This window comes from Stegostoma tigrinum, chromosome 31 (assembly GCF_030684315.1).
Source record: "Stegostoma tigrinum isolate sSteTig4 chromosome 31, sSteTig4.hap1, whole genome shotgun sequence".
NCBI lineage: Eukaryota > Metazoa > Chordata > Chondrichthyes > Orectolobiformes > Stegostomatidae > Stegostoma > Stegostoma tigrinum.
The window spans coordinates 38,986,802-39,001,109 of record NC_081384.1 but is presented as its reverse complement, the minus strand read 5'-3'; the positions used below and the strand labels follow the sequence as shown (position 1 = coordinate 39,001,109).

General features: G+C 47.7%; 1 protein-coding gene across 1 annotated transcript in view; it reads left to right on the top strand.

Annotated features, from left to right (window-relative positions):
* Positions 1-3,863: 3,863 nt before the first annotated feature.
* Positions 3,864-14,308, top strand: part of gfap (glial fibrillary acidic protein) — a 55,768-nt gene continuing 45,323 nt past the window's right edge. Inside the window, exon 1 of the mRNA XM_059638744.1 lies at positions 3,864-4,031. Coding sequence (XP_059494727.1) covers positions 3,934-4,031 — 98 coding nt within the window. The 5' untranslated portion in view covers positions 3,864-3,933. The remainder of the gene's footprint in view (positions 4,032-14,308) is intronic.

Below are 14,308 nucleotides of genomic sequence, written 5' to 3'. Positions count from 1 at the left end.
GGGAGGGGGAGTGGAAATGGTACGCGACTGGGAGGTGCAGTTGTTTATTGCGAACCGAGCAGAGGTGTTCTGCAAGGCGGTCCCCAAGCCTCCACTTAGTTTCCCCAATGTAGAGGAAGCCACACCGGGTACAATGGATGCAGTATACCACATTAGCAGATGTGCAGGTGAACCTCTGCTTAATATGGAAAGTCATCTTGGGACCTGGGATGGGGGTGAGGGAGGAGGTGTGGGGGCAAGTGTAGCATTTCCTGCGATTGCAGGGGAAGGTGCCGGGTGTGGTGGGGTTGGAGGGCAGTGTGGAGTGAACAAGGGAGTCACGGAGAGAGTGGTCTCTCCGGAAAGCAGACAAGGGTGGAGATGGAAAAATGTCTTGGGTGGTGGAGTCGGATTGTAGATGGCGGTCGGAGGATGATGTGTTGTATCCGGAGGTTGGTGGGGTGGTGTGTGAGAACGTGGGGGATCCTCTTTGGGCAGTTGTGGCGGGGGCGGAGTGTGAGGGATGTGTTGCGGGAAATGCAGGAGACGTGGTCAAGGGCGTTCTCGACCACTGGGCGGGGGGAAGGTTGCGGTCCTTGAAGAACTTGGACATCTGGTATGTGCGGGAGTGGAATGCCTCATCGTGGGAGCAGATGCGGCGGAGGCGGAGGAATTGGGAATAGGGGATGGAATTTTTGCAGGAGGGTGGGTGGGAGCAGGTGTATTCTAGGTAGCTGTGGGAGTCGGTGGGCTTGAAATGGACATCAGTTACAAGCTGGTTGCCTGAGATGGAGACTGAGAGGTCCAGGATGGTGAAGGATGTGCTGGAGATGGCCCAGGTGAACTGAAGGTTGGGGTGGAAGGTGTTGGTGAAGTGGATGAACTGTTTGAGCTCCTCTGGGGAGCAAGAGGCGGCGCCGATACAGTCATCAATGTAACGGAGGAAGAGGTGGGGTTTGGGGCCTGTGTAGGTGCGGAAGATGGACTGTTCCACGTAACCTACAAAGAGGCAGGCATAGCTGGGGCCTGTGCGGGTGCCCATGGCCACCCCCTTTGTCTGTAGGAAGTGGGAGGAATTGAAAGAAAAGTTGTTGAGGGTGAGGACGAGTTTGGCTAGGCGGATGAGGGTGTCGGTGGAGGGGGACTGGTCGGGCCTGCGGGACAGGAAGAAGCGGAGGGCCTTGAGGCCATCTGCATGCGGAATACAGCTGTATAGGGACTGGACGTCCATGGTGAAAATGATGTGTTGGGGGCCAGGGAATTGGAAGTCCTGGAGGAGGTGGAGGGCGTGCGTGGTGTCACGGACGTAGGTAGGGAGTTCCTGGACCAAAGGGGAGAAAATGGAGTCCAGATAGGTGGAGATGAGTTCGGTGGGGCAGGAATATCCACCTAGCCACCTCCCCACCTCCCCACCTCCACTCTCCTCTCCACCTATCTTCTTTTCTCTCCATCTTCGGTCCGTCTCCCCGTCTCTCCCTATTTATTCCAGAACCCTCACCCCATCCCCCTCTCTGATGAAGGGTCTAGGCCTGAAACGTCAGCTTTTGTGCTCTTGAGATGCTTCTTGGCCTGCTGTGTTCATCCAGCTTCATACTTTATTATCTTGGATTCTCCAGCATCTGCAGTTCCTGCTATCTCTGAAATCATAGGAGATTCTGGTTTGGGAATCAAAATGGAGGCATCCATTCAGGAAGGCAAAATAAGCATTGAGAATACTAATTGGGAACATGCAGGGGTGGAGTCGAGGTGTCAGAGGGGAAAACCACCTGCCCACGTGCGGTGCTGTCTATAGATCACCAATCTCAGAACCGGTCATACTGAAGAAGACACAAGTCCTTCTTGATTCCTTCTTGATAAAAGTACCTTGATGCTCTCTAACACACAATGCTTTGTTATGGAGTTAATGTGATCAAAACAGCCACATTGTAGCCAACCCTGTTTATAACTTCTCAGGACGTGTAAAAAAGAGCTCAAATTCACGAGCTTCCCAATAGGACTTGGATATAAAGCAGTTTCAAAATTATATCTGGCAGGCTACCCGTGACAGGCGGCTTTGAAATCTTTTGGTTTCTATAACAGGACTGTTCCACTTTGCTATATTTTTATAATGGATGGGTTTTATGATAGACATGTACTATAGAATAATGGTTATCTTACTAAACAAGTAACGCATTAACAATTCCAGATTTAAATCCCACAGAAGTGCAACTTGGACAAGTTAAGTAAGTGGGTAAATGAATGGCAGATGTAGTATACTGTGGATAAATGTGAGGTTCTTCACTTTAGTAGCAAAAAGAGGAAGGCAGATTATTATCTAAAAGGTGATAGTTCAGGAAGGGGGGATGAGCCCAAGTGTCCTTGTATGCCAGTCCCTGACAATGAACTTGCAGGTGTAGCAGGCAGTGGAGGAGGCAATGGTACATTAGTAATTGTACATGGCCTCAATGAGACCACACCTGTGTGCAATCTTGGTCTCCTTATCTGAGGATGGATATTCTGGCGATGTTGGGAGTGTACACTTACCAAACTGATTCCTGTGATGGTAGGACCGATCTATGAAGAGAAAATAGATCAGTTGGGATTATCCTTTTTGGAGTTTAGAATATTGAGGGGAATCTTGTAGAGATCTATAAAATTCTGACAGAACTAGACAGGAAGGATGTTCCAGATGAGTTGAGTGTCCAAACTAAGAATCAGTTTAATGTTATGGAGTAAGTCATTAAGGACAGAGGTATGGAGAAACCTCTTCACCCAGAGCCTGCGGAATTGTCTACCACAGAAAGCCACCGAGGCCAAATCATTGAATGTTTTCAAAAGGGAGCTAATATTGTCCTTAGGGCTAAAGAAATCAGAAGAGTCTGTGGAGAAAATTAGAACGAGGTACTGAATTGGATGATCACCCATCACCATATTGAATGATGAAGATGGTAGGAACTGCAGATACTGGAGAATCTGAGATAACAAGGTGTAGAGCTGGATAAACACAGCAGGCCAAGCAGCATCAGGGGAGCAGGAAGGCTGATGTTTTGGAAGAGTCTAGGCCTGAAACATCAGCTTTCCTGCTCCTACGATGCTGTTTGGCCTGCTGTGTTTATCCACCTCTACACCTTGTTATTTCTATATTGAATGATGGAGCTGGTTTGAAAGATCAACTGGCCTAACCCCATTCCAATTTTCTATGTTTCTAGAAAAGTAGCTGACAAATTTTACTTAAATTTATAAAATAAATCTGGAATGAAAAGCCACACTCAGTAATGGCCATGAAACCACCAGATTGACAGAAAATCCCATCTGGTTCACAAATATTCTTGGATCAGATGAAGGGTCTACGCCCGAAATGTCAGCTTTTGTGCTCCTGAGATGCTGCTTGGCCTGCTGTGTTCACCCAGCTTCACACTTGGTTATTTTGGATTCTCCAGCATCTGCAGTTCCCATTATCTCTGTCATCCTTACGTAGTCTGTTCTACACATATTTGGAGGCCCACAGCAATGCGTTTGACTCTTAGCCCTTTGGAATGGCTGTACAAACCACTCGGTTTTATTTGTGAAGACAGCTCACCAGCAACATCTCTCTCCAGTTATCTCTGAGGTAAATGGCTCACCTACCTACTCAGTTTCATGTCCCCTGACAAGCTGAAATTCTGGCCTATTGTAATACATCTAGGTAGGGACCTTCACTGATTTGAATGATTGGTCACTTTAATCCTAATTTATTTGTGTGACTTCTGCAAATGAAAATTTTAAGAAGACTAGCTGGTAATAATGACCTGTTGGAAGACACTGGTTGCCAAACCCCTTGAGAGGAGGGGAGGCGCTAGGACCCTGTGGCATTTTTCTGGCACCCAGCCTCTATCCAGGGGAAGGGCTGTGTATATATAAGCAGGCTGAAAGCGGGTACAGTGTTCAATGCAGGATCTCTAAGTTGTAGTACATAGATACAAATTGGGGGAAAAGATGAGTATGAGCATCGAGACAATGCAGACCTCGTCTTACAGAAAGCGTTTCGGGGGCATCAGTACCATCCCTCCGAGCAGATACAGCTTCACAAAGAGGTACCCAAGTAATGCAAAAATCCTTTTGCAGTTTTGTTTGTAATCTGAGCCACAGCCTGTACAATGGGACTGTCAGACAGCAACTTGCTGGAGCTCTGTAACTGGAACTGAGAGCTACACTTTCAGATACTGAGTCATCAGGAGTTTCAAACAACTTCTACCAGTTATTTGTCAACTCCTGGAAGCTGGACTGGTTTAGAACCAGTCTAGTCCTTTACTGTATGGTGCCTGGGATCATTCAGAAATAGTTATTGCAGTTTGTTTGAAACAAACTGTGTTCTTGTTTCAGTTAATGGGTTGGTTAAGAATTTGTCCAACTCTGAAACAACCTGTGGCGCTGTTTGTACTCAGTTGATGATTTTTTTGCTGGTTCAGTGTCCTCGGTGTACCCATTGTTTAACTGTCACTGATTAGTTTTACATTTTTGGACTTTTCATGCATGTGTGGGTTTACACAGAGCAGGCAAACTGCAATCTGAATTTCAACAAAGTGAGGGAGGGGTGCAGACTGAGGTGTTTGGAAAAAATCTCTCAATACAGATGAGAGGAGGGTATCATGATGAGGGAAAAAGAGAGAAAGTGGGGATCACTGGGGGTGTGGTGAGGGAGAGGGGAGGGTATCAGTGGAGTAGGAAGAGGGAGATGGTCTGACGGGGGATGAGGGATGGAAGGTGTCAGTGTTGGGTAGATTATGGGGAGAGGATGGCTGTCAACATGGGGGTGAGTGTGGGCAGGGGCTGGGTGTTGGCGTGGCGGTGAGTGCTCAAGGGGGCAGGTGTTGGTGTCGGGGTGGTGGTGGGGAGGGGTTGGGAGTCGGTGTGGGGATGAGTGGTGAAGGGCCAGGTGTAGGTGTTTGGGGGAGGGGCTGGGTGTTGGTGTGGGGGTCAGTGGTGAAGGGGTACGTGTTGGTTTGGGGGTGAGTGGTGAAGGGGCAGGTGTCGGTGTGGGGGGTAAGAGTGGGGACGGTGACCGGATGTCAGTGTGGGGTGGTGGTAGGGTGGGGAGGAGGGTGGGTGTCAGTGTGAGGGGGTTAGAGTGGGGAGGGGGAGCGGGCATCAGTGTGAAAATGGTAGAGTGGGGGGCAGGTGTTGGTGTGAGGGTGGAAGAGTAGGGAAGGGGGCAGGTGTTGGTGTGAGGGTGGAAGAGTAGGGAAGGGGGCAGGTGTTGGTGTGAGGAGGGAAGAGCGGGAAGGGGGTGAGTATTGGTGTGGGGAGGGCAGAGATTAGAGAGGAACTGGGTATCAGTGTCAGGGGAGGGGTGTGAATGTCCGTGTGGGCGCAGTTGGGAAGGGGGTGAGTGTCAGTGTTGGGGGGCAGCGGAGAGGAAGAGTGTCAGAGTTGGGGGGGTGAAGTAAGGGAGAGGACAGTGGGAAGGAGTTGAGCGTTGGTGTGGGGGGGCGGGAGTTGGAGTTAATGTGGCAGAGTGCGGAGGTGGTGGGTGCCGGTGTGTGGGGAATAGGAGTGAGGAAGGGCGTGTCAGTGTGGGGACAATGGGGAGGGGGTATGAGTGTCAGTGTTGGAGGGAGGATGTGGTGATAGTGTGAGTGTCAGTGTTCAGTGGGAGTGGAGAGGGAGGGTGTCACAATGTGGGAGGGAAGGAGGGAGGGTGTCACAGAGTTGCGGGGAGTGACGGAGGGAGGGTGTCAGTGTCGGGTTGGACTGAGTGAGGGAGGGTGTCGCAGTGTCGGGTTGGAGTGAGTGAGGGAGGGTGTCACAGTGTGGGGTTGGAGTGAGTGAGGGGAGGGTGTCACAGTGAGTGAGGGAGGGTGTCACAGTGACGGGCTGGAGTGAGTGAGGGAGGGTGTCACAGTGTGGGGCTGGAGTGAGTGAGGGAGGGTGTCACAGCGTGGGGCTGGAGTGAGTGAGGGGAGGGTGTCACAGCGTGGGGCTGGAGTGAGTGAGGGAGGGTGTCACAGTGTGGGGCTGGAGTGAGTGAGGGAGGGTGTCACAGTGTGGGGCTGGAGTGAGTGAGGGGAGGGTGTCACAGTGTGGGGCTGGAGTGAGAGAGGGAGGGTGTCACAGTGTGGGGCTGGAGTGAGTGAGGGAGGGTGTCACAGTGTGGGGCTGGAGTGAGTGAGGGAGGGTGTCACAGTGTGGGGCTGGAGTGAGTGAGGGAGGGTGTCACAGTGTGGGGTTGGAGTGAGTGAGGGAGGGTGTCACAGTGTGGGGCTGGAGTGAGTGAGGGAGGGTGTCACAGTGTGGGGTTGGAGTGAGTGAGGGAGGGTGTCACAGTGTGGGGTTGGAGTGAGTGAGGGAGGGTGTCACAGTGTGGGGCTGGAGTGAGTGAGGGAGGGTGCCACAGTGTGGGGTTGGAGTGAGTGAGGGAGGGTGCCACAGTGTGCGGTGCGGGTAGTGAGGGAGGGAGGGTGTCACAGTGTGGGGTGCGGGTAGTGAGGGAGGGAGGGTGTCACAGTGTGCGGTGTGGGTAGTGAGGGAGGGAGGGTGTCACAGTGTGGGGTGCGGGTAGTGAGGGAGGGAGGGTGTCACAGTGTGCGGTGCGGGTAGTGAAGGAGGGTGTCACAGTGAGTGAGGGAGGTTGTCACAGTGTGCGGTGAGGGTAGTGAGGGAGGGTGTCACAGTGAGTGAGGGAGGGTAGTGAGGGAGGGAGGGTGTGAGAAGGGGTGGTCAGTACAGCTCCTGGGAAAGTAGGTAAATCTGCGAAATGTGAGGGAATGGTTGGTTTCAATGTTGGAGGGAAAGGGTGAGAGAGGAGTGACCTGAACCAGCCAGGGAGGCAATGAGGAAGCCGAGTCGGGAGATGAAAAGGGTGTGCTGGGAGGGGTGTCAGTGTGTGTAAAAAGGGCAAAAAAATTGTCTCATATTGGGAAAGACAAAAGGAGCGAAGGGGCCATTGTATTTCACAGACTGAAGAATACATTCTTTATTGTTCAAAGCTTTGGTTGTTCTTTTGATTCGCACATCAGTTGGAGGGAAGCAATTTTAGATAAATGGCGCCTCCTAGTGAGTTATAAGAATATTTCTTTACAGATGTGAGAATTGACCTGGGTCAAAACCCAACGTACAAAATTATGAAAATACACTATTTAATCACTGAGAAACACAGACAGAAATTGCTGATGAAACTTAACAGGCAGTATCTGTGGGGAGAAAGCATTTCTGAAGAAGAGTCTAGGCCTGAAATGTTAGTTTTCCTGTTCCTCTGATGCTGCTTGGACTGCTGTGTTCATCCAGCCCTACACCTTGTTATCGCAGGTAAAGGAGTGGAAGTGTGCAGCCAGAAGTTGAGAAAGCCAGAAAGGAAAAGAGAAGGAAACAAGTGTCGAGTGGTAAGAAGAGAACAGGGGAAATGGAGGAAGAGGGAAAATACTGGGTGTGCAGGCAGATCGAGGATACCGGGGAGCAACAGATGGTAGGGAAGAGGTGCTTTCCCATCAAGGCCTCTGCACAGTGGTCTTCAGTAATTTATTTTTGCCCTTCAGCCTCTAGATGAAGTTTTGGGTTCTGCAGGCAATTTTCAGGTTCAAAATGACCAAAATAAGGGTGAGAAGAGTACACAAGGACCATATTAAGTGGCTGCAAAAAATCCCATAGCATTACTTTGAAACAGAGGTGCTCCTTGGGGCCTTAGCCAATATTTCATCCCTCAAACAACATCATGTAATCAGATTCAATGCAGTGGGGAGCTGGAGGAACACAGCAGGTCAAGCAGCATCAGAGGAGCAGGAGAGTCAATGTTCTGGGCCTAGACTAGCTGCCTGACCTGCTATGTTCCTCCAGCTCCACACTCTACTGACTCTGACTCCGGCACCTGCATTTCTTGCTATCACTCACAATCAGATTACCAGGTCACTATTACATTGCTGCTTGTGGGATCTTTCTTTGTGCATACTGGCTTCTATGTTTCCTACATTACATCAATGCCTACTGTGAAATGTACATAATGCATAATAATATCAATAAACACAGACTATGGATACGTCTGTGAGGTTATAACAGTGTAAATTACATTATGAATGAACCATGAGCTATCTGACTCATTGAAAAGCTGCTTTCTATAATATGTACATGAACTAACACATAGGGCAGCCTTCAGACCATCTCATACCAGCCTTTGGTGCAAGAAACCATATCATCATGACAACAAGTGGGTACTAAAACCTGATAGTGGCAACTAATTGCATTCAAAGGCTGAGAAGATGATCACAGTAGGTTTCTAAACTCCTACTTGAATTCAGAGCTAAAGTTGCAACAGCAACCAAAAGTGCTGCAAGCCTGTATTGAAGCATTACCTGGGGAAAAAAAAACACGCTGTTGCTTTCAGAAAAAAAGCATGTTTACAACTGATCTGATTTTTAATATCGGAATGTTTTAAATTAAACAGTTGGACATCTCCAATCTAAGAAAACAGTCCTGGAGCAACACCGAAAAACTGGTTTATACATCAAAAAGGGTTTACCAGACACTGACTGATTTTGTCACCTTGTTTTCCAGAAATGTGGCAAAAATACAGGGTGCACATGACATCACTATTCACTTTTCCTTGGTGACAGGAGTGTGGTAATACCACCTACAGGTCCAAATCTGTGACTTACAAAGCAACGAGTGCAAAAGAGAGAAGCGACAAGAGCAGAAGATATGCTACAGTGCAATATAGATTCCTATTCTGATATTTTTACAAAGCATAAAGAGTATAATAAGGATGAAAGCAAACACAAAACATAACATTCTGCCTGTATTTCAGTCCATAAGATTGCACACAATAAGCTAAATGCTTACATTAGATTACACTTGGTCTTTCAATGGCTTTATGCATCTTCATGGTTGCTAAAGATCCTCAGAATGGACTCCTTTTGCGCCTTTATTACAACACGATAGAACTTCTATCTTTAGTCTACCAGTGCGGACAGATGTGTTCCCCAGAGTTATAGTAACAAACAACTTTTAGAACTAGTTTCTGTAGATCCTATTTCCACAAGTTCACATTTGCGTTAACCATTAGTCATTATATATTCCAACAACATGTGGATCACACCATCGACAATCTACCACATTGTCTCTGCTAACAGATGACATCACAGTCCTTGGAGAGCTTAAACACAACCAAACTTCCATCAGCTCATGACAGCAGCAAGGAAGCAATGTCTTGTTTCTCAAAAAAATGTCAACTCAGCATGAGCCATGAACCACTCAGCAAGAAACCAATTTCTTCAGGTCTAGCAAATTGTCAAACAGTATTCGGCCTAATCCTATCAAAATAGAAGGTGTCTACACCAGAAAAAAGATGGTTTATAGAGAAATCTCAAGTTCTTTAACTTTACACCTCAGCACTTTCTGATTTTTTTGTGACCGAGGTACCTTTTCCTTGAGTTCTTTTCCACAAAAGCACACCATATATGGCAGCAAGATCACCAGGATACTTTTCAATCTTTTAAATCCTTTACCATCCAGAAAGTGTTCTTCAATACTCTGGCTCCTCCAAGCTCCCAGAAAGTCTCAGAGTATGTCTATTACAGGACACCAAGTCTATTGTGTTTGGTTCAAAGAACTGTATGACAGCTCAGGTAAAATTCTCTACATTGAAAAAGAAAGAATGTTTCTATAATTTCTGGGATATAAGTTTCATATGTATCTCTTCAGCAAACATTTCATGGTTCGTACTGACCACAAACCTTTTAAACTGTTCTATTGAAAACTCTCTCAAGTACACCTACATGACTTCAGATGTTTTTGAAGATCTCAGGATATGATTCAGGATTTCAGTACAAACCGCATTCTCAAATGACTACTTATGAACCTCTTAGTCAAGTTCCAAGCTTAGTAAGATCAAAATTGTTCATTTAGATTTAAAAATGGATATTATCGAACTTGAATTGGAAGATAGTCTTAATGTTGAAGTCAGACACTTGAAGACTGCTGAGCAGAGCAGATTCAGCAAGCTACAGCTGCAGATCCAACTCAAAACAGGACATTGTCATCGTCATCATCACCAGATAACCAAAAAAAGAAATCTAACAGGTCCCAGAGCTTGTACTTTCTTTCTTGTCATTCAGAGGTGAACTGGGACTGGCTAAGAATGTTATCTTCAAAGACAAGCAAATGGTCATTCCAAAAGCTTATGTCCAGATGTGCTGGTCCACGTACATACAAGGCACATGGCACAGAAATGTACAAGAAATTTGTGTGTGAATCCACCTATCAGCCCAGCAGTAATAAAGACATTCCATTGTTTAAAAAGGGTATCAGAGATAATCCAGGAAATTGCAGCCCATGAGCCTCACATTAGTGATAAGGAAATTACTGGAAAAGATTCTCAGGGCCATGATCGATAAGCATTAGAAGCAAATGGACTGATGGCCAAGAAACAGCATTGTTTTGTGCAGGGAAGATCATGTCTGACTAACTTGATCAAGTTTTTGAGAAGGTGATAAAGATGATTGAGGGAAAAGTGGTTTTTATTGTCATTGTCAACTTCAGTAAAGCATTTGACAAGGGGCCTCATGGCAGACGAGTACAAAAGGTGAAATCACATGGTATTGGGGTGAGCTAGCATGATGGATACAGAACTGGCTTGGTCATAGGCAACAGAGGGCAGGGTGGAAGGACGCTTTTTAGAATGGAGAGTCAGTGGTGGAACCTCCGCTCTTCATGGCCCATATAAATAAATAATAAACATAGCTGGTCTAATTAGTAAGTTTGCGGGTGATACAAAGACTGGTGGAGTTGTGGATAGTGAGGAGGATTGTCGGAGGATACAGCAGGATATATATCAGTTGGAGGCATGTACAGAAAAATGGCAGATGGGGTTTAATCCAGACAAATGTGAGTTGATTCATTTTGGAAGGTCATGTACGGGGAAAATTATACAATGAATGGCAGAATCCTTAGGAGTATTGATATGCAGAGAAATCTGGGTGTTGAAGGTGGCAGCACAGATAGACAAGCTAGTAAACAGTGCCAATGGCATGCTTAATGATGAAGGGTCTAGGCCCGAAACGTCAGCTTTTGTGCTCCTGAGATGCTGCTTGGCCTGCTGTGTTCATCCAGCCTCACATTTTATTATCTTGGAATCTCCAGCATCTGCAGTTCCCATTATCTCCAATGGCATGCTTGCCTTCATTGGAAGGGACATTGCGTATAAGGATAGGCAAGTTGTGCTGCAGCTTTATAGCACTTTAGTTAAGCCACACTTAGAATATTGCATGTAGTTCTGTTCACCACAATGCCAGTTTTCACTGGTAGGAGATGGAGGGGCTACCTAATTGACACTTAGAAGATTGTGAATGGCGTGGATAGGGTGGAAAGTATGAGGGTTTTTCCCCAGGGTGGAGGGTGTCAATTATGAGGGGACACAGTTTCAAGATGTGAGGGGGGAAGTTTAAAAGAGATGTGCGAGGCATGTTTTTCACACAAAGGGGGGTGAGTGCCTGGAATGTGCTGCCAGAGGTGGCAGTGGAAGCAGACCCAATAGCAGCTTTCAAGGAGCACCTGGACGAGTACATGGATAGGAAGGGAATAGAGGGATATGGATCCTGTAAGTGAAGACAGGTTTAATGTGAAAGGACAAAATGTGGCAGTGCAGGCTTGTAGGGCCAAAGAGCCTGTTCCTAAACTGTATTGTTCTCTGTTCTTTGTAATCAACTAATGAACTCATGTGGAAATTGTCAACTCCATCAACACATGGGTTTTTTTTATTCTTGATCCCTGGTACCTAGGGATCTGAGTCATCTTGTGGTCATCTCTGATAAGTCTCTACTATACATAGACTAGCTAATAGAAACTTGAAATTTTTAGTTGAAAACACTACCCAATCCATCCATTCCTCCCAAGATTTCCTCAACATCATCACGGACGCCAGAACAGAAGAGGATGAGGTAATGATATTCTTTGACGTAACAGCACTATTCACATCCATAAACATCGACCTCGCCAATTGCCAAACTGCTGGATGAATCAGGAAGGCAGGCATCCCATGGCACCAATAGCATCAATAAGGACAGCACCCTGAAACTGCTGGATCTGTGCCTCACAACTCACTTCACCATCAACGACCATATATTCGAACAAATCAGCAGAATATTAATGGGATCCCCAATATCAGGACTGATTGCAGAAGCAGTAATACAAAGATTAGAACGAACAGCACTCCCCACTCGACAACCCACACTCTGGGTCCGCTATGTCAATGATAATCATGAAGATTAAAATGCACAAGACTAGAAGAAACCCACCAACACATAAACAACATCTTCACCGAAATAAAATTCACAAAAGAATAAGAGAACAATAACCAACTACCCTTCCTAGACATAGTGGTAGAACATAAGATCAATGGGGATCTCCAGACTAGCAAAAACAGAAAGCCCATACAGACGGACAAGACACTTAATTACTCCAGCAACCACCCCAACGCCCATAAATGGAGCTGCATTAGGACATTATCCAAATGGACCACAACACACTGCAGCAAACTAGAATTACTCAAAGCAGAACAGGAGCACTTATACTGAGTTTTTAAAAGGAATGAATGCTCAAAAAGCACAATCCGCCGTTACCTCCATGACAGACCACAACATTTGACATAACACGGCCTAACACACTAGTCACCCTACTGAACATCAGAGGCATGCTAGAGAGGACCGCAAGACTACTCAGACCCCTAGGTATCAGAGTAGCTCACAAACCAACGACCACTCTGTCACAGATAATGGGAACTGCAGATGCTGGAGATTCCAAGATAATAAAATGTGAGGCTGGATGAACACAGCAGGCCAAGCAGCATCTCAGGAGCACAAAAGCTGACGTTTCGGGCCTAGACCCTTCATCAGAGAGGGGGATGGGGGGAGGGAACTGGAATAAATAGGGAGAGAGGGGGAGGCGGACCGAAGATGGAGAGTAAAGAAGATAGGTGGAGAGAGTGTAGGTGGGGAGGTAGGGAGGGGATAGGTCAGTCCAGGGAAGACGGACAGGTCAAGGAGGTGGGATGAAGTTAGTAGGTAGCTGGGGGTGCGGATTGGGGTGGGAGGAAGGGATGGGTGAGAGGAAGAACCGGTTAGGGAGGCAGAGACAGGTTGGACTGGTTTTGGGATGCAGTGGGTGGGGGGGAAGAGCTGGGCTGGTTGTGTGGTGCAGTGGGGGGAGGGGATGAACTGGGCTGGTTTAGGGATGCAGTAGGGGAAGGGGAGATTTTGAAACTGGTGAAGTCCACATTGATACCATATGGCTGCAGGGTTCCCAGGCAGAATTAGAGTTGCTGTTCCTGCAACCTTCGGGTGGCATCATTGTGGCAGTGCAGGAGGCCCATGATGGACATGTCATCAAGAGAATGGGAGGGGGAGTGGAAATGGTTTGCGACTGGGAGGTGCAGTTGTTTGTTGCGAACTGAGCGGAGGTGTTCCCTACACTTGTCCCCACACCTCCTCCCTCACCCCCATCCCAGGCCCCAAGATGACATTCCACATCAAGCAGAGGTTCACCTGCACATCTGCCAATGTGGTATACTGCATCCACTGTACCCGGTGCGGCTTCCTCTACATTGGGGAAACCAAGCGGAGGCTTGGGGACCGCTTTGCAGAACACCTCCGCTCAGTTCGCAACAAACAACTGCACCTCCCAGTCGCAAACCACTTCCACTCCCCCTCCCATTCTCTTGATGACATGTCCATCATGGGCCTCCTGCACTGCCACAATGATGCCACCCGAAGGTTGCAGGAACAGCAACTCATATTCCGCCTGGGAACCCTGCAGCCATATGGTATCAATGTGGACTTCACCAGTTTCAAAATCTCCCCTTCCCCTACTGCATCCCTAAACCAGCCCAGTTCATCCCCTCCCCCCACTGCACCACACAACCAGCCCAGCTCTTCCCCCCCACCCACTGCATCCCAAAACCAGTCCAACCTGTCTCTGCCTCCCTAACCGGTTCTTCCTCTCACCCATCCCTTCCTCCCACCCCAAGCCGCACCCCCAGCTACCTACTAACCTCATCCCGCCTCCTTGACCTGTCCGTCTTCCCTGGACTGACCTATCCCCTCCCTACCTCCCCACCTACACTCTCTCCACCTATCTTCTTTACTCTCCATCTTCGGTCCGCCTCCCCCTCTCTCCCTATTTATTCCAGTTCCCTCCCCCCATCCCCCTCTCTGATGAAGGGTCTAGGCCCGAAACGTCAGCTTTTGTGCTCCTGAGATGCTGCTTGGCCTGCTGTGTTCATCCAGCCTCACATTTTATTATCTTGGGACCACTCTGTCACAGTTACTGACAAACATAAAGGATCCCATACCCACAACCAAGAAAACTATCGTAATACACAAAATACCAC